General features: G+C 52.5%; 2 protein-coding genes across 3 annotated transcripts; one reads left to right on the forward strand and one right to left on the reverse strand.

Annotated features, from left to right (window-relative positions):
• Positions 1-1,403: 1,403 nt before the first annotated feature.
• Positions 1,404-16,987, reverse strand: HPS4 (HPS4 biogenesis of lysosomal organelles complex 3 subunit 2). 2 transcript variants are annotated; one of them, XM_050906810.1, is made up of 14 exons: positions 16,914-16,987; positions 15,777-15,867; positions 15,080-15,223; positions 13,955-14,062; positions 13,445-13,561; positions 13,221-13,315; positions 11,479-11,551; positions 10,745-10,778; positions 10,005-10,101; positions 8,614-9,526; positions 5,357-5,489; positions 4,336-4,444; positions 2,543-2,754; positions 1,404-1,993 (listed from the first exon to the last, which is right to left on the reverse strand). In XM_050906810.1, exons 1-13 carry the CDS (start codon positions 16,952-16,954, stop codon positions 2,583-2,585), a joined length of 2,127 nt encoding a protein of 708 aa, XP_050762767.1. In that variant the 5' UTR covers positions 16,955-16,987; the 3' UTR covers positions 1,404-1,993; positions 2,543-2,582. The 2 variants fall into 2 exon arrangements, with proteins under 2 accessions (XP_050762767.1, XP_050762766.1); XM_050906809.1 differs by having other exon boundaries at positions 1,404-2,754.
• A 124-nt stretch (positions 16,988-17,111) lies between these two features.
• On the forward strand, positions 17,112-19,133 carry SRRD (SRR1 domain containing). Its single transcript, XM_050906586.1, has 7 exons — positions 17,112-17,236; positions 17,306-17,346; positions 17,492-17,628; positions 17,715-17,813; positions 17,990-18,144; positions 18,393-18,438; positions 18,712-19,133. Exons 1-7 carry the CDS (start codon positions 17,112-17,114, stop codon positions 18,934-18,936), a joined length of 828 nt encoding a protein of 275 aa, XP_050762543.1. The 3' UTR covers positions 18,937-19,133.
• Positions 19,134-19,368: the final 235 nt, after the last annotated feature.

The following is a 19,368-nucleotide window of genomic DNA, read 5'->3' on the forward strand; positions in this document are numbered from 1 at the left end:
CCTGGTTAGCAGCGCTCTCACACGCTCAGCCAGGACACAGCCAGTGCAGCAGCTGCTCCTCATCTTGTCCTACTTGAAACGACCAATTTTTAAATATCCTCTCTACAACACAACCATTAAGTCAAGGGCCTGGAGCTCTTTGCTGTACTACCCGAAGACAACTTTCCTCTTAACGATCAAAGGACACAAATAGGTCTTGGTGGCCAGATGCAGTTCAAGAAGCAAAAGGGAATGAAGCCGCCCCAGCTGTTCCACTGCAGACAGACGGCACAGCAGATTGTAGCGGAAGATTCCCAATGACAGCAGGCAAAAGCATCTATTTTGTGCTTTGCTGCTGTGCCAAAACTCCCTCCTGTCCCTCTCAGGCTTTTCCTTCAACTTCTTCGTGTTTCCTGATAGAGCACACAACCACTTCCCAAAACACCCAGCTAGGAGACAGCAGGATCTTCCTCGGGGAGCAGAGCAGTCTGGAGCTGCCTCGCAGCCCTGCCTGCTGTCTCGCTGCTCCTTCTGGCAGTCCGAGGCTTCCTCGCCTCCTGAGCATCGCAGAGGAAACCTGGATCAGGGCTGCCGCCTGTGCAGAGAGGAGACAGACAGAACAGCATCTAACAGAGGGACCCTCTTGGCTCAGCACGCCAGAGGAGCCCAGAGCATCGCAAGAGGGCTGGAGCACACAACCGTCTTTCCTCCTGCTTTCTCCCACCACCTCATCCCTCACCTACACGGTGCCTCTCTGCGCTGCACTCCAGAACCAGAGCAGCTTGTCCGTAACTCGGGGAAGCAGCGCCTTACTCTGTGCCCCCTTCCGCGTGGGTATCAACCAAGGCAGGAGGTCTGCTGGATGGCTGTAGCTCAGGCTTTCCAATGAGGTTTCACATCTACACTGCCGTTAGCCGGCTGACAGTACTTCAGTGCAGAGCAGTTTCAGTGCTACAGTCCCCGCGAGGACAGCAGCAGCAGGGACCAGCGCCACACGGCTCTCCTGCCGCTGAAACACCTCCTCAGCTGCCAGAGCTGGAAGCCAGATGGCAATCCGTGCCCAGCCACCCCCTGAGCAAGCAGTGGCTCTTCCTCCGGAGTCCACTGAATTTCCCAGCCAAGGGCTGCAGAGGAGCCCTGCGACAGCAGAGCTTCCTTGGGAACCGTCTGTCGTCAGAGTGGAACAAGCAGCGGTGACGATGGTGACTTGACCGTGTCCAGCTCCTGGGGGTGCCCTGCTAACACTGACACAAGCCTGCTCACCATTTCACAGTGAAGCCAGTAACGCATCTACCTTTACCAGTCTTCTAAGACCCTGACAAGTAGCCACTTTGCAGGAGTGATGGAAGCAACCCCACCAGTGCAGGAACTCGCCCTGGGCAGGGAGCTAACGGGTCACCCAACCCCAAACCCTCACACCAGGAATCACAAACACGACGACCAAGCAGTAAGTGGGACTCTGGCCGCTGACACATAGTGCTTGGATGAGTCTTGGAGACTCTCTTTTATTTTCACAGTCACAGTGAGGTGTGTGCATGTAACAGCAGCAGGCTTTGAAACGCGGAGCACAGTCAGACGCAGGTATCCATCACTCGGGTTTAAGGAGCCGTCACCAGCAATCCCCCCAGCCCGCCGCTGACCGGGGACACGCCGTCTGCCCGAGCAGAAAGAGAACAGCTGCCGAGGGGCTACCAGGTCTCTTCGGTCCCGTTAGCTTAAGGGGCTCCCACTTGCCTTTTCTGTCAACAGAGCGTAGACAAATTGAGCAGCAAGAGCAAGGAGGTGAAACAAGGAGGGAGGGGAGGAAGCAGGCAGACGAGGAGCAGGCAGGAGGTGTCGTGCATTCATACCATCATCACCATCACCGCGGCCCCTGCGAGAGGCCAGCAGGTTATGGCTGCGTCAGTGGGCAGTGGGGAAGGCAGCGCTGTGCTGCACAATCACCGACCAGGCAGGCGTGGAGGGACAAGGGTCTCCCAGATTCAGCTGCAGTATAAAAGCCTCCTGACAGCACCTGTAGGAGGATTATGAGTTTTGCAGCACTTGTTCTATTCCAGTCAGTCTGAGAACATGCAGGCGCTGTTAATCAAGGTAAGGCGTTACATCGTGGCAGGGGATCATTTCTATAGATTAAGAGATATAAATAAAGCCCAAGTCTGACCAGGGCAAGTGTGGGCACAGAACTCCAGGCAGATGCGGTGTCTGACTGACATCTCTGAAAGCCAGGACTGCCCAGTAGCCTGGTGTCTGTGTAGCTTAGAGCAAGAAGAGGTTTTACTTCAGGTCAAGGCACTCCAGGAGTCTCTGCCTGTGGTGGCAGAACACCACGAATAGTTCTAGAGTCAATGTAAACCAAGCACCCCAACGCAGCTATTTTCTATCTTCAGTCTTTGGTAAGTGCTAATGTCAACAACACTCTGCGCTAGCACAAAATGTGCTGCAGGAACAGGGCAGTAAGGGTGCCCCTTCCTCAGGGCTGGAGACCCCACAGACGTAGCACAGAGCCTCGTGCCGCCTACAGAACAAATGGCTTTGAGATTTTACTTATTGGAGATGAACTAACTTGCAGCACGGGCCGAGACACGTTGCCTCAGTGCATCAGTTCAAAGCAGGTTCACTCCATGCTTCAGCAGCTTTTGCTTGGCCTTGCTCGGCAAGCTGAATGCGCTGTCGTGAGGGTTGGGAACACCCGAGTTGCGGAGCGGAGCACCCAGCTGCTGGAAGTAGGTTTCCTGGACGGGATTCCGGCAGGCGTACACGGCCGTGGAGGCGTTCCTAGCAGGGCAGGAGAGAAGGCAGCGGTCAGGATTTACAGCTTTGTGCAAGATCCACTTCAACTCACCATGCTGGGCATTGGGATGCTTGCGGCACTGGACTCCCAGCTATTGGAGAGGGACTTTTAGGTGTCTCTCAGCAGAGCAAAGGAACACAGAGCTAAAGTGGGCACCAAAACCCTGAGATGCATTGCCAGAAGGCCGCAGGGCACCAGACCTTCCTTCTCAAGGGTCCTGGCATCCTAAAAGAGAAAGTGTCATATGTCTCATCCTCTGGGACCTACTCAGCAGCATTAACACCCACGCATGTGGCCATCCTCTGAGAACTTCCCTTGCAGGCAGACCAGCCCAGTACATCAAGAGCCGGTAGTTAAACACCCCTCATGTTTAACACCCCTTCTTTCCTGGAGGAACCTGTCTCACTGCTGCTGTCCGTAAGCAAATCCCAGCACAGCACCCTGGCAGCAGGAACCATAGGAGGTTGTTTAGTCACACGTGTGATGAAGCTCAGACAATAGTCAGATACTGTAACCACGAAAGCTCAAGTCGTTGATTGAAACCCACCACTCAGTATTTACCTGCAAGAGGGCTGGCAGGGAGCAAAGCAAAGGACTCTGTATTCCTCCTTGACGGAGGAAAGCAGCAACTGATATGTTTGCTGACACCCTTCTGTGACAACTCTCCATAAAATAAAGCAGTTTAAGTCATCTTGTTACTCAGTCTGATTCACACATGGAGTTGCTTTTTTTGGGGCAACACAGAATACGCCAGCTTAGCCGGTATAGGATTTAAGGAGTCAGTCAAACTAATGCTAAACAAGGAGTTCTCCAGCATTGAAGCGTATGATTCACATTCCCTTGGCAAGCTGTGTCAGGGAAGTGAAACAGTGTAATTCCCAGAAGCATCTTTATTTCATCATGTTTTGGACAAACAAGCACGGCCAGGCAAGCAGAATCTCTGTGCACTCACAACGTCACCATCCTCCCCGAGATCAGCTACAGGAACGGGGAGTGCTGTAGCACAAGATCAGCTTTAGCCACGGCTGCGGGGAAGGGCTCTGGCTGCGATAAGACCATCTTGCTTGGCGCATTACAATTGAGTTTGCCACGCACATTACAGTGTGTTTCCAACCCGACAAGCCGTGCAAGAAAACAAAATCTAGGTTGCCAATTCTGGGCGCCTTTGGCTCCTAGCCGAGACACAAATTTATTAGGAACAGCTATATTTAAAACTGCATCTTAGAACCTTATGGTGCCAGGAACTGGCAATATTCTAGCATTACATCTTAATCCAAACCAGTGGCACAACTCAGCTCTGCCTTCAGTTCACTCGCCTTGGTGCCATCCTAGCCTCTCAACACCCAGATCACACTGCAGGCAGAATATTAAGTAGCCCACATCTAAAGAGCAAACTTCAGGGAATACGGCGACATGACTGACCCTTGGCAAGAGACACCGGTGTGATTACAACACGTGCCAAACCTCAGCCAGCCTTAGAAAAGGGGTTCCCCCCTTCTGCCTATCCTGTGCACCACACAGCACTCCTGTGCCTGGAAAAGGAGGGAATTATAAGCACACCTTACCTAATTATCATTTCCGAAGCGGTCGGGAGCTGGTTGAAGTCGGAGTGGATGAGCGTAGCAGCTCTCAGGAAGTGCCGATCCAGAGGGCCAGGCGTATGGGGCAGGTTGGCTGCAGAACAGGAGTAAGGGGGGGGTGTTAAAAGCCCACTCTGCAGAGGAACGTGCCCCCATTTACTGAGCAGGAAAAGGCTGCGGACCTCTCCCACGGACCCTGGATATCTACAGGAGAGCGGCTGGGTGACACCCTAAGCCCCAGCGTGACCTCAATGAAATTAGTCAGTGGCTTGCACCGTGCTCAGCCACGCACAAACAAAAAGCCTCGTGTACCTTTCCACCCCACACATCAGAGGGGTGACAAAAAGGCCCGAGACCTGGGTTACCGAGAATCACTGGGGTTTCTCTCTTTCCCTAAAGCACTTCTAAGCCAGAGAGAGGTGAGACACAGCCTGTGAGGCTGCCAGAAAAAGGGAAACATTAGAATGAACTGGAGCAATACGTGCACAGGGCTTTCTGCATGTCAATGGTCCACCCATCAATCCAGGGCAGCAGTCTCCGAACTGCTGGCTCCTACCTGTTCCCAGTTCCTGCTTCTCGTAGCCAGAAACGACTGACAAACACTCTGTTGCACAGTGGGACAAAAGGCATCACACCAGGGACGAATGCAGTTGGGGGGACGGAGGGTGGGTTTGAAGAGGATGTCGAGTCCTGTCCTCAGACTTAGCCCTTAGCAGAACCCCAAGCAGCACCATTCCGAGCAAAGCACCAGTGGCAGCTGCTCCATCTCCCAGCGGCCTCTGGCTCCCATCCAAACAAAGCGATCAACAAGCCTTCAGCAGATTATAAACTCACAAAAGACAAAGCTTCCTCAATAGGGCCTTATAACCAGGCTATTTTGTAAGAGTTATAGCAAGCAATGTTTCTGAGAAGTGGTCTGAAGCACGAGAAAAGGTTACCATAAACCCTGTTCTCCTCCTTATTCCTTCCTCCGAAGCAGCTGCTGTTCCAGAAGACGAAGGCTTACCCGTGAGTACGTTCTGAACACAGTCATAGTGAGTGAAGCTGTAGGTTGCCTTGGCGGAGGATGAGGAGTCTTTGGGCAGAGTCTCCCTCAGATGAACCTCGAGGCCGTTCAGAGAAGCCAGACTGCTGTGGTACTGCAGACAGGGCAAAAAAAGGCAAGTGTTAGAGTAGAAGCCCTGCTTCGCCTAGACTTCCAAGGAGGTACCGGGGGGAGCTCGGGTGACCGATGCCGATGACAGAGGGACTGGACCCTTCCACGCTCTGCTGCTGCTGCCCAGGCTCCCACCAGGAATGGCTGGGAAACTTGGGCACAGAGGAAAGCAGATGAGTCTCACAGCTTACACATCAGTGAGATGGGGACTCAGAAAAGGGCACTCCAACCTGAAAATAAGCCATTAAACCACCTGATGCTATTAATTACAGGAAAATGCAAGGCTCCATTAATTTACCATCAAACATTACTCTCCAAGGCTCATTTCCACATCCTGGCCATGACTTTCAGCTGCAGCAAGGAATATTCCTTTGCTTACCAGCCCTTATTACACCAGACAGACAGTAAAGCACAGCATGCAGCTTTACACGCTTGGGCTGGATTTAATTGCCTGCAGTGTTTCCCGCAGCACCCTCTCAACACACAAGTAAATATTCTAACGGGCACCCAGGCCTCTGCTCGGAGCTTCTGACCAGCTGCAGGCACTGGGCTATCACCAGAAGGAAAAAAAGAAAAGCCAAGGAAACAGCCTCACTTGTGGGGTAACAACAGGCCCGGCACGGAGCAATGGATTAGCAGAACAACATACTAACATGAAAGCCAAGCTGCTTTCCTGACTGGACTTTCAGTAGCCCGGCTGCCCTGGCCGTGCTGAGGCTCCCAGGCAGCAGGCAGGGCTCAGGCAGGGCTGAGGGGCCCTCCGGCAGTGCTGGGAAGATTAACTCCATAATCCTCCAGCCTGCCCGTGTGCTTTCCTCCGCCATGGAGAGGATCAAGCCTCCATTCAGCAGGACGGCAGCGCCTGGCCTACCCTTCACCCCCCTGGTCACGGAACAGATTTTCTTTTCTGTGCAGTGAAATGAAGGGATAAGACCTAAGGACAGGCAGGAAGCGAGCCTGAAAGCCTCCAAAGCGCCCCGCTCTGCAGGGAAAGCCTGTAATGGAAACCGCCCTCCCAGAGGGATGATCGGTGCTGCCTGCCGTTCTCAGCTGCACAAGTAGCATATTTTACCCTTCTTTGGTGTCATTCAGGGGCCTCAAAGCATTCGACAAACATTAATTATAACTAAGCTTTGACATCCCTGAGAGCTGAGGGTCATTTTTAATCTACAGATAAACAAAGGAACAGACAGGCTGAGGTTACGCCTCAAATCCACCATGACGCCAGCAGCAGAGCCCAGCTCTACCTCCTCGAACAATACTCTTCCTCCTGGGATGACGGGACCCGCGGTGCATCTCTCCTAAGAGATAACAAACACCTGCACCCAGAGGAAGGGTGCAGTCAGAAGAACCCAATCACAGTCAAAATCCAAGCTGTGTGAAAGTACAGTTTTGCTGAGACCCACAGCAAGAGCATGTGAGATGGAAGCAGCATGTTTGGGAAAAGAGGAACCTGAACGGAACAGGACTTTGTCCACCCCGGGGCAATACATATACAGACTGAAACGCGCTGCACCAGTGTCAGGCAGTTGATCTTGAGACTTAATGAACTGAATGACAGATTGAGCCAGGCTGAGCCCACTGCTGGCCTTGCCCAGGCATTTGATGGGAGGAGGACATGCGACGTGTCCCTAGCAGAGCTAACCCCCGCAACAAGGCATTTCATGTGCCAGCTACATCCTTCAGATGCTCCTTCTCATGGCAGGTCAGACGTGAAGCAGAGCAGAGGCTGGTTTCCAGCCACGGGTGCCACATGGGCTACCAGGAACCACACTGCCTCTGAGCACAGCAGAGCTGCACTGCCAGCTGGCCAGACCAGAGCTGCAACCGGAGGAAACCCAGAGAGGCTGAGGGTACCTGCGCAATGAGGATGACCTTCAGCTCTCCAGAGCGTCAGTTCCTGCCTGCCTGCATCCCCCTCTCTCCCCGCAACCGGAGAAGACATGGTAGAGCAGGAGCTGTTGTGCAGCTGCCTGTCTGAAACGAGCAGAAAGGGGACAGAGCAATGTGCCATGTCTGGTGCGAAAGGGCAAGGCTGCACCTCCTGGCCTCTGCCGATTTTGCAGCAATCCCGTTCTGGGCACGCTAATCCTCACGTGCTGTGCAGAGGTGGCATGCCCCTGCTTACGGGGGGGGGGTCACAGCCACAGCCTCCGAGTCCCAGAGCTCGGAAGCAAAAGGAGTAACCTTGAGGCTCTGCTAATGCTGGAAGCCAGCGTTAGCCTGAGCTTCCCTCCACCTTCCAGTCTGACGGTTAAAGAAATTAGGTTGTTCCTATGGCAACTGGCATATCAAACAGGCCTCTGCAGCTTTGACTCAGCTCCCTGGTAGGGAAGCAGAGGCCAGGCAGCAGCTCTGCAAGCTAATGCTTCACCGGGAAACGCCGGCGGCCGGCACGTCCTTCCCCCGCAGCCCCATTAGCTGCACCGCGCCGCTTGGCAGGGAAGCCGGTGCGCCAAAGCAAATCCCACAGCAGAGTAATTTGGGATTGCTTTGGTACAGCACCTATTTGCAGTGCCCAAATGGCACCCTTCGCTCCGGCCCCCGGGGAGCAGCGCCAGGGAGAGCAGGCTGGGGACGCAGGCAGCCAGACTTTCACGTAGAAAGGAAACGCTTCGGGGACTTGCTGCCAGACACGTCTCTCTGGTGCTTCCAGAGTGAGAAGCTGTGACATGCAAAGTGGAGGTTAAACAGAGAACAAACCTTGCTTTCCAAAAAGCACTACAAAACTGACGGGGTTTCCCAACAAATCCCAAATCCGGCACAGGCCGTTGGCAGCCCGTGGGGCTGTCTGACGGTCACACCTACACATTCTGCTCCGGCGCTGCCACTGACAGACAACAACAGGCAACAGGAATCGCCTGTGAGACAACACTCTCACCTCTCAGGCTCGCTGCCTGATGTTCGCGAACAACCTCCCACGTAGCTTTGGTTGTGGTGACGAACCCTAAGCCAAACAGCTTTGCCTCGCACAACACAGAGCAGGTGAGGAAAGAGATGGGAACAGAGATCCAACACTCGCTCTTCAGTTGTAACCCCTGTCCCCACCACCACCAGACAAGCAGCAGTGAGCGTATCTGCAGGTGTGGAAGAGCTTTCCCACTTACCACATCTGCAACGGAGCTCTGGTCCTCTCGGAGGTGATCTTCAGCCAGCAAGGAGAGCACAAGCCCCTTAATGCAGTGAACATACAGGCTCATCTTAACTGGTTTGCACTGTCTGCCTGACTCCACAGCAGCCTGGGCTCCCAGACCGTCCACCTGAGGCAGCCAGCCACTCTCCCTGCTCCTGGGACAGTGCGGGCTCTCTGCTGGGTCACCGGGCAGACTCTCCTGAACCTCTACAGCTGGCAACTGGCTCCTGCTTTGGGGCTCTGATCGTACAGCAGTGGCTGGACAATCCAAACCCTGCACGTTGCCACCAGCCGCACCGCTGCTTTCTCCAAAGATACTATTTTGGCTCAGAGTCCCTTGCTGATCTTGTTCACTTGCCTTCCTTCTGCTCAGCTCTTGGGCAGGAGAGCAAAGAGCTGGACTGCCACTGGCTGCACAACTTTGGAAACTGCGTTGCTCAACATCAGAGTCCACAAGGGATTTCCCCATGCTCTGACTCTCCTGCTCCCAGGCGTAAGGGTTTGGAAAGGAAAAGCCTTCCAGATACAGACCCGTAGTTTGAGCATATTCAGCAGCATGGAGTGTGGAAGGGCTTGGCAGTTGCTTCGTGTCTCTCTCTGACGGGAAGGATGCTTTTCTAGTGAGCTCTGAGCTTTTGCTCTCTGGGCTGCTCAGTTCTGTAGTTGGAGAATTCTTTGCACTGGCTTCCATTTCAGGGAAGCCCTTCAAAGGACCTGTGTTTGCAAGGCTGCCTGATTGCACAGCATCTTCTGGTGCAGCTGTGCTTGAAGCTTGCTCAGGGGACTCCTGCACAGAGATATTATTCAGGTCTCCTGTTGATTCTGAAACTGCCTGGGAGCAGAGAGCATCCTTCTCTCCTCTAGGGCTGGCTGGGGACACGGATGACCTAGCGGGAGATGACAAATTGATTAAACTACTGAGTAGGATCTGTTTGGAGTTATTACATACCTAATAATACTATCACCTCCTGGTAGTGTTCAATAGCTGATCTATTCTCTGCTACAAAGAGCATCTACCTTAGAAAAGGATGGGCTACAGGTGAAAAGCACGGGCCTCTTACACCGCAGACTCCTGGGAACGTCAGTCCCTTACTTACAAAGCACAAAGGCAGTACTGTGAGCTGAGAAACAACAGAACATCGCAGTTCGTCTTGGGAAACAGTTCTGCTTGAGGCTGCTTCACAACAGAGATATGGACACCACAAATTCTGTCCAGCCCGAAAGACCTCAGGCAGCTTTAACACCCAGATGACAGAGTTTGAGTTAGTATCAGAGAAAACAGTAACAACAGCGAGCGAGGACACAGCGCCCCGTGTTAGCTCCCTTGCTGCAAAAGCCTCTCTCTGTGTCAGACTGATTTCCTACCTAGTCATCCACTCCACTGGAAAGTCTCGGAGCGCTGAGACTTCATCTTCTGTTAGGAATACGGGGATGATACGGACACCCTGCGGCAATGGAGAATCTGCAAGAGCAATGGAGGTTTGAGGAGTAAATTAACATGCTCCAGCATAAAGAACAGAAGCCAGACTCCATCAGCCCAAAGGCTTCTGCAGGAGGAGAAGGCATGCTATCATCCTGTATCCTGGGTCACCACAAACTGATCACGTCTGACTAGGCAGCATTTTCCCCTCCTCCTCACACACTTAAAGCCTGACAGAGTTAAATTTTCCCTTAGCGTTTTTTTTTTCCTAACTGTCCTGGCAGAATATCTATAAACTGATGCTCAAAAACGATGACTGAAGGTTTGGACTGAAAGCATCAGCCATCTGTTTTCAGGGCTCCGTCAGTGGCCAAGTAGGCACATGGGTAACTGGAATTAAAGCAGGCATGTTGGGAATCTGCAGAACTGACAATTAAACCCAAAAGAGCAAAGTCCTTTGCTTAGCCAAAGGAAGGAACTAGTTCTGATTACACAACACCCACTGGCACATGCTGACTAGCGGCAGCAACACCCTCAGGGATATACTCCTGCATCCAGCAAGAGCTTTGATGTGAATCCCAGAGAAGCAGCTCGTGCTCTCACTGCAGAGAACGCAGCCCCAGAGGGTTGCCCATATGCTGCTGCCGTGCACTTGGCAACCAGGACTCTGCAGCTGGATGCTCACCAGGCTCCCGCTGCTCCTCACCTCCAGGCTCACTCTGAAAGAAAAGCCAAGAATCAGCTCGGTGGCATGACTCAACACTTGCCACCAGGACATCTCTTCCAGCCTCCTCAGCCTCCCTGTGACTACAGCAGACCCCAGACCATCCCCTTCAGCAAATGCTGTGACTGGTTTACCATGCTGGGCAGTGATTTGTTCCTCAGGTAGCCCTCAAAGTCAAGGGGACTTCCCAAGAACCAAAATACACCTGAAAGCAAGGACAAATACCACGATTTGCCCTTACTGCCTGCTCAAGGCACAAAAACTTGGTTCACTCAACCAGAGTAAGAGCAGAGGCCTTCTTCATATCTGGATCTTGATGGCTTTTTGTAGAAGATCTTGAACCACGTAAATAATTACTTTTGACAGGTTTTAACGGCAACAGAAATGGACCTATTTGTCACTTTCAGACATCTGTTTTGTATATTTAGCACTAAATACCTAAACTTGGGTAAAAAGCTAACCAAAACATCACATAGATGAGAACTCATGAATTCAGTAACTTAAAGACTGAAAAAAAAAGCAAATTCCTAGTGCAGAAGTCTTGAAACCTTACTCAATCATAATTAATAAAAACTTTCAGCATCAATATTTGTCCTTCCCAGTAAGGGCACGCGTAAGATCTATGTGACAAGAGCTCCCAGACTGCATCCTTACAAGCGGGTATCTGCATGCAGGGAACGTGTTTAGCAACATACCTGGCCTGCAGACTCACTGCCTTGGAGGAGAACTTTGGCAGTGAGAGGAGGTGGCAGCTGGGTGCTCACAATCCTAAAAGGACAAAACAAAGTCATCCACGAGCAGAGCGTCATTTCCTGAGGCTCAGCCACAGACTCCCATCACTCAGCGCATCAGGACAGGCAGGGCCAGCAGCAGTGCTCACACCAGACTGTTACTTGTACGCCGAGCAAAACTGACGGTGCTGCAGATCTCCCATTTCACAGCTGGGAGATCTCTGGGGGAGTCTCTAGGGTTCCACCGCACCCACCTCTCCCGGTCCTGCCAGACACTCCGCAAGGGTTGAAGGGCCAGCCCCGGACACGGGCTGGAGCTAACACAACCCCACACAACAGGAACACAAGCTGAGCGACCCTCAGGACTCTCTTCTTTTCTTTGGGTCAGTTCCACTTCAAACTCAGGAAAACCGCCTGCTCGTATTTACTTTTGGCCAACAAATCTGGTTTTGCTGAGTCAAGACTTAAGACAGACCAATCCATACAGGCTTTCTGCCACCCCATGAAGAGCTGTGGGCAGTGGAGAAGATTCAGAAAGACTAGCACTCAAAGTACTGCAGCACAGGCCCCTTTGACACGGCTTCCAACGGTATCCTCGGTCTTTCCATTTCTCAACATCTTGTTGAGATCCACATCCTGGAGATTCTCAAAAGACTCTAAAGAAGGGGAAGTTTAACTCAAGTACAAAGCCCTTTGCAGTGCTGTAGTAACATTCAGAGTTCAGGGAACTCTGATAACATTTGGTGAAAAAAAATCTCTACCAGACAGACCAGCAATACGAGACAGACACGCTGGTGACGGGCAGGCGCAGGACAAGACTCCATTCTCAAGTCAGACGTTCACATCGACTGCAACATGCTGCCAGCTTTAAGGTGCTGCAGTGACTCATGCTCAGTGTCCTGCTTGCATGTATGAGATCACTCCCTTAAAAATGCCTGGGCTGCCTCTGTCAGACCTGGAAAGATGCACACATTGTGGCGAATTTCCAGTGCTCGTAAAAGGTGTTACAGGAACAGTTTATGCCAGAGGAAAAAGGTGCTTGAATGTTATTGCCAAGAAATTCTCAGAATCCCCCACCTCCTGTCTTTCAAGGCCACCTTTGAGGCTTTCCTTGATGTTTTTCAGTGCCACATTTGCAGCACCTTCAGCTATGATTAATCTGCGGTTGAAAGAAGCCAGCATTTCTCATGGGAAATTCTGGCTCATTCTTCTGCGCACTTTCTATCAGTATAGACAGCAGTCCTGGCCAACAAGTCAGTCAAAAATACATAGACAGACAGACAGACACACACGTGCACTGTATTTGCAAGACTGCAGAGAGAACACTAATGGGAAAGAATAATATTCACACATCTTTCTTTTTCTTGGTGACTTCCACCTAAAAAGCCTAAGACGTTCAGTCTTCACGTCCTGCTGAATATCATAGAGACAGCAGATTACTACTAAAACCCAAACCTTGAATTTCTTCATGCTTCCATTTCTCCCACTGACAAAGACAAATAACCATTCAGCCTCTCTGAAATACCACCAGCAGACAGGGATTAACTTGCCTGAAGCATTAATGATCCTGCCAACAACAAACAGCAGCCCTGTGCATACAGCTAGTGCCCTTGCTCCGCTCCCTGGATGCACTCCGGGATCACAGCCCCAGGAAGGGGCAGATTTAACGTGCAGGTTAACCCTTTAGGTAAAGCCTGGTTACTTACAAGCCTTTGTAGAGAATGCAGCCTGCCAAGACATGGGGAGACCGCTGGCAAGTTTGCAAGATGAGAGCTGCTTTCAGTAAAAGCAGGGGGTCCACCTAGACAGGGAGAACCACAAGAAGTTAGGCCAGAGAATCCTGGGGAATGCTCAAGGCAGCAAATTAACACAAAACCATTGGCTCTAAGGCAGCTCTAGAGCCAGACACTGCAGGAGGACAGGCTTTTACCTTGGTTTTGTCCAGGTTCCAGAGAGAATTGAAAATCTTGTGGAGGTCACTCGTGTTTTTTTGGATATGTTCAATGTATCTGTCCCACTGCCTGCCCAGTTCCTCCTGAGAAAATGCCTGCAGACAACAAAAACCCACACGGCTGTCACTGCACAGGCCTTAATGCACTCAGGATGGTTAGATGCAATCAATCCGGGACAGTACCTATAAGTTGCAAACCTCGTGAGGATAAGGAGGAAGACGGTATCGAGAGGAAACTGCTTTAGACTGAACATCTACGAGACTTCTAGTAGACACCCACACTACCTCGGTGCAGTAAGGAGGATGGGCCTGTACGCTTTCCCAGGTCCCGATTCTTTGCTACGTGAGCTTGCTCTGACCCTTGCAAGTAGGAAGACAACGTAAGGGAACATGCCAGCACCTACGTGCCTGGGCAGAGCTCGGCCAACATGGGAAGTGTTTAAGATCTCTTCCTAGGCAGAAACATCACGGTTGCTGATCTTTAATTACCATGTACGCACGGTGCACAGGTCCATTGTAGAAGGTGAAGAGGCTGATCAGCTGCTCCAGAAACCGTCTGCAGCTGACATCAGGGAGCTCAACAGCACAGCCCAGAACCTTTAATACAGAAAGCCATGAATGAAGAATGTTTACTGACAACACCCAGGCACAGCAGGTGAGAACAACTCTTATCGCTTTCAAATGAGCATCCAAGGCGTACAAGCAGTTCTGTGGCAGGCAAACATCCCCCGGATTCACAAGTCAGATGAAAAGGAAATTCAAAAATACCCACAGAAGAGCCCTGGCACAGACAGGATAAATAAATGGTATCAGAAATCCAGCATTTCAGACACACTCCCTTCCCACGTTAGATGACCTAGCTCGGTGCTCTAATGGCTAAGAACGTTTTCCTGAAACTAAGTACTTAAAAATATTCAAATTAACTTGTTATTTACAGCAATGAAGATGTTTCATTTAGTTTTTGAGTTGCCAAGAGAAACAGAAACATCAGGTCTTCTGCCTCAGAGAGAGCCCAGCAAGCCTGAACAGCACTGCCAATTGGTCTGACTGGTCTCAGCCCAGTTTCCAGGGCATGGTTTGGGGCATTTTTGTCACGACTCTGCCGCACGCTGCTCTTTATATACTGAATGTCTGTCGACACTGACAAAGCTCTGCAGCAGGGAATGCTGAGGGTTAGAAGGAAAGAACAATCAGACTATCAAATAGGGAGACTGAGTCCTTATTATAAACTGCAGCACACGGAATCCTGTTTCCAGTCATTGCCAGTAACCCACGGATACACATAGCGATGCAGAGCTCAGTGCTTTACAGCCAGTGCCAGGCACTTCTTAAGAAAACGCGTTGGGTGTGGACACACAAATGAGGTACGTGAAGCTTTTCACAGAACAGCTGCAGTGACTGCCACGACACACGGTTGTAGGCTGCAGCAAACAAAATTTCAGTTACCTTGCAATGAAAAGTTGTGCATTGCAAGTTCCCACCCTAGCTCTCCCCAGGTCTATCTGTGTGCAGCCCATGCCCTGAAAAGAAAAAAAAAGCCCTCTTTGTTTGATACAGTAGTTCAGACTCTCACTGTTTTCGCTCTGCGACTGCCTCCAGATCTCTTGAACTCACCCACAGATAGTCTCCATCCACTACAACTGCAAACTTGAGCTTCCTCAGGCGAACGAGACTTGGAGGAGCTCCAGAAATCTCAGTCATGCAGTGCACCACTCCGGCAATCTGTCCGCACAGCAGTTCCTGCTGGTCGGGGAGAGTCTGTCGAGGAAGGCAGGGAAGAAATGCTGGGTTTTTTTTTTTTTTCCTTTTGAAAGGACTTGGAAAAAAAATCACTACTGTATTCAGGTACAAATAAAAATTAATTACAAGTTTAATTCAATTATAAATCAAATGCAGTAGCACAGGAAAATTTCTGAGGAAAAAATAATTAGACTGCTTTTTTTCAGGCAGCACAAGGGCCGAGAGCTTATTTAGGGGAACTTTCATCCCTCGTGTGTATTTATTCACATCACTAGAACAGACCTAGACTCTGCTGGATGACTCCACTGACCAGAGCCCACAGTGAGGGAGCAGACCGCAACACCACCGTGCCCAGCTGCAGAAGCCCAAGGACTTCCGTGCTCTGAGCCTGGTGGAGTACCACCCCAGCTGGTTCTAGTTGCATCAGTTTCCTTAAAACTTTTGTGAATACTAAATAAGAATTAATCCAAAGCTCCACCTGGAAGCCCAACCATTCCTGAGCCAGAACTATCAGCACTGACTCACAAGACAGGCACTCCTTTACAGGCAGCAAAATAAAAGCAGACGTTACCTGAGAAGGATAAAAATAACAAATCCCGGCACTTGTAGGATCTCCTTCTTCCTTAACCTTTGAACCATCATAAAGGAAAAAGTAATTCCACCTAAAAAAGCAAAGCATTAGCAGAAACGATTGTATATTTGACAACTGTTACGCTTCTCCCTCCCCCTTCTATTATTTCAGGTAGAGCAATAAAAAGGTTATTACAAATGAAGAGAGACACGGTTCATTACCTAATCACACCAAGTTTAGACATGAAAGCAGCACTAAAAGGGTCCCACACTATGAAATTGGACCACTTCTGTGGGTTTAAGACAGATTCTGTAACTCTGCAGCTAAGACACAAGGAAGGAGATACGGACTTGTGAGGTATTCTCCTATCCTGAGCACACAGAATAATCATCATTAAGCATTAACCACGTGCAGCCCAAACAGTTCCCACAACCTGCTGCTTTTAATTCAATAGCTGACTGCACATGACAGGCCTCAAGGAGCGCAAGATGGAGGTTTCCTGCGGAAGATGGCCTACATCGTAACATTATTCAGCTCGTTTCAAGGATGTACGTATTTAATAACGCTTTTTGTCCACTCCTACTAGTAAGTGGCTGGTTACAAGCTTTGCACACAAGAGCTTTCCAGCAGAAACAGATGAAGCCTGGAACAAAAGCAAAAGGCAACTCAAAGGGTGAAACTGAAGAACACAAGTTACTGTCTGGCCAAGGAAAAAAGGCGGAATTCGGCCTCAGACCGTCTCTCCGCAATCCTGGAATGATTCACTGGAGAGAGACGAAGCTGTTGAGACCCTGCCTTGGCTTCCAGGAGAGCCGGGTCCTGCTCCCGGCTTTCCCAGACCCCTGAAAGCACGCCCTGCCTCAGCGCTCCATCTGCAAGAGGGGAGAGCAAGTATTTCCCTGCCCCAAAAAAACGGGACAAACGCGCATTTACGGGGCAGCCGGTCACCCGCCACGCGTGACCGCACGGAGCCCCGCGGGGAAACACCGCGGCCCCGCACGCCCAGCCCGCGTCCACGCCGCAGCCCCGGCCGGGCAGCAGCAGCGCCGGTGTCTCCTCGATACCGACGAGCCGGCGGCGGGAGCATGGGACCGGGAGAGCCCCGCGGCGGCGGGAGGCCCGGGGGATGGGGCTCACCATGGCGCCGAGCCGGGCTCCGGTGCGGCGGGGCGAGCCATCGGTGTCGGGCTGCCGGGCTGTCCCTCCGGTGGGGCCCGCCGCCACCGGGGCTGAGCGGCCCGGCCCTGTCTGCCACCGCTTCCGGGAGACGGCCCGCCGGTCCCATGACAGCGGCACGTGACCGCCGGCGCTACGGCGGCCGGGCAGGCGACTAGCATGGCGGCCGCGGCGGGCGGGTGGCGCGCAGCCGGGCGGCGGCGGCGGGGCCGGGCGGGCGGGAAGGCGGTGGAGAAGGAGGAGGAGGACGGAGCGGTGCTGCTGCGGAGGCTGCGGGAGGCGCGGTGAGTGCCCGGACCCGTTCCACGTCTCCGGGGTGCTGGACCCCGCTGACGCTGCGCCTCTCCCCGCAGGGACGATCTGCTGAGCTCCGGCTTCTGGGCAGCGAGCGCCGGTGCGTGCGGGGAGGAGGAGGAGGAGGAGGAGGAGGAGGAGGAGGAGGAGGAGGAGGAGGGGGGGGGGGGGGGGGGGGGGGGGGGGGGGGGTGAGGAGAACGGGCCGCCCCCCGCCGGGCCTGACGCCTCTCTCCGTGCCCGCAGGAGCCGTGCGGGCCCCGCTGGGCAGCAGCGCGGAGCCGCCTTCCCGCTGCGTCTGCTACGGCCTGGGGCGGTTCAGCGGCTGCCCCGCCGCCCGGCATCAACTGGCCTTCCTGCTGCTTCTGCTGGAGGAGCTGGGGGTGAGGAGCGGGGCGGGGGAAACCGCGGGTGAGGACGGGGACCCGCCGCCCCGGCCCCCGCCCACGGCCGCCCCCTCTCCCCGCAGGTGCCGCCCGGCCGGTGCTCGCTGTTCGATCCCGCCTTCTCCGCCCAGGAGGCGGCCGCGTTGGGGCAGCTGGGGCTGCGGCTCCTCCCGGACAACGAGGTGAGCGGGACCCGAAGGGCTAGACCCCGGTCCTCGGTTCCCGACCGAGCGATCTGCCCTGCTGCCGGCTGGCTCGGCCCGGTGGGGCTCCCGGGATATGGGGAGGGGGGGGGCACCGTCCGGCCTCCGCTGCTGCCGGGGCTCGGCTCTAACGGGAAACGTTGGTTGACGTGCAGGAGGGGAAACACGGCGTTGAGGGATCGGCCACGCTGTTTTACATGGTGCACTGCGGGAAGGCCTTGTACAACAACCTGCTGTGGAGGAACTGGTCCGCAGGGGCACTGTCCAAAATGGTTATCATCGGGAATAGCTTTAAAGGAATCGAGGAAAGGTGCGTGCAGCCCCCACAGGGAAAGGGTCCAGTGCCTCCAGCAGCGTTTTCCTCTCCTTGCTTCCTTTACTCCTTTTTTTTAAATTACTTCTGACAATGATTTCTGTGTTTTGCTCATTTTCAACTTGCTGTCCGGTTTGCAGCCAGCAGCCGCCTCCTGCCTTTTCTGTCCCTGACCCCCGTGCAGAAGAGTTGTCCAAATTCACAGGAGTGTCGTGTCTAACGCTCGTTACCTTGTGTTATTCTAGATTGTTGTCAAGAATATTGGAGAGAGATTATTCTTACATAGCAAAGGTATGAGTCACTAGGTTTTTTAACATTATCGTTTTGTGTTGACAAAGCACCTTTTAATGAGAAAGGAGGGTGGTTATTTTTCAAACCTTTTTTCCTGGCCGCTACCGTATAAAAATTATTCGCTTTAGGATCATTCTACATTATCTGCAGAACACGCTGCACACAGGGGTTTGGCTTAACGTAACACCATCCTCATCTTCACCGACTCTTAACTGAACTTTGCAGAAAAGTTCTTCTGCGTCGTACATAACTTTGTCCCCAAATGCTCTTTAGGTCTTGAAAGGGACGGAGGAAGTGGCACTGCCCGCTCACCCTCGGTACCTGGACACCTTTAACGACACCTCCGTCCACTGGTTTCCCTCACAAAAACTGAAGGAACTCTCCCCTGAGGTCTGGGACTTCGTGGAGGAGCCGACGTACCAAGACTGCGACGACTTGGAGATCATCAGAAAGGAGGACAGAGCTGACCGGCGCAGTCCCGCTGCTGCGGAGTCCTGACTGTGGTCTGCAGCGGGGCAGGGGAGGGGGGCCTTGGGGCTGCGCCTCTTCCCACGGCAGCTTCTGCGCAGCCGAGATGAAGCTCAAGCACCGACAGCGTCGTCGTGCTCCGCCAAAAGCAGCGGCACCCAAACACTGAGCGTGATGGGATGGTTTTGTATCTTAATTATTTAATAAAAGGTAAAGCTGTGCTTTGACTTACACTCACTTAACTACAGCGAACAAATTTAACTAAAACCTGCCTTTTAAACCATCCATACTGCATAATGATTGCTCTTTTCATCCCCTCCCCTTTCGTGAGCAATTCAAAGCCTTTGTAGGTACTGTCCACACTTTGAAGCAGCAGGAAGGGGGAATATTTGAGTGGGGTGTGTAGTTGAAGATATTGGTGTCTAGTTCCGAATGCAGGCTTATAAAAGCTTTTTCACAGGC

Source organism: Gymnogyps californianus, chromosome 16 (genome assembly GCF_018139145.2).
Source record: "Gymnogyps californianus isolate 813 chromosome 16, ASM1813914v2, whole genome shotgun sequence".
NCBI lineage: Eukaryota > Metazoa > Chordata > Aves > Accipitriformes > Cathartidae > Gymnogyps > Gymnogyps californianus.

What these genes read in the sequence shown, in the direction of transcription:
- HPS4 (XM_050906810.1), bottom strand. Translation starts at nt 16,954, where the DNA reads ATGGCTCGCCCCGCCGCACCGGAGCCCGGCTCGGCGCCATG. An exon ending in TGAGGAGCAGCGGGAGCCTG is followed by an intron (nt 10,102 to 10,744) that starts GTGAGCATCCAG and finishes TTGCTCTTGCAG; the next exon opens with ATTCTCCATTGCCGCAGGGT. An exon ending in AGAGCTCCGTTGCAGATGTG is followed by an intron (nt 5,490 to 8,613) that starts GTAAGTGGGAAA and finishes CCCTGTCTGCAG; the next exon opens with TACCACAGCAGTCTGGCTTC.
- SRRD (XM_050906586.1), top strand. Translation starts at nt 17,112, where the DNA reads ATGGCGGCCGCGGCGGGCGGGTGGCGCGCAGCCGGGCGGCGGCGGCGG. An exon ending in CTTCTGGGCAGCGAGCGCCG is followed by an intron (nt 17,347 to 17,491) that starts GTGCGTGCGGGG and finishes CCGTGCCCGCAG; the next exon opens with GAGCCGTGCGGGCCCCGCTG. An exon ending in GGCTCCTCCCGGACAACGAG is followed by an intron (nt 17,814 to 17,989) that starts GTGAGCGGGACC and finishes GTTGACGTGCAG; the next exon opens with GAGGGGAAACACGGCGTTGA.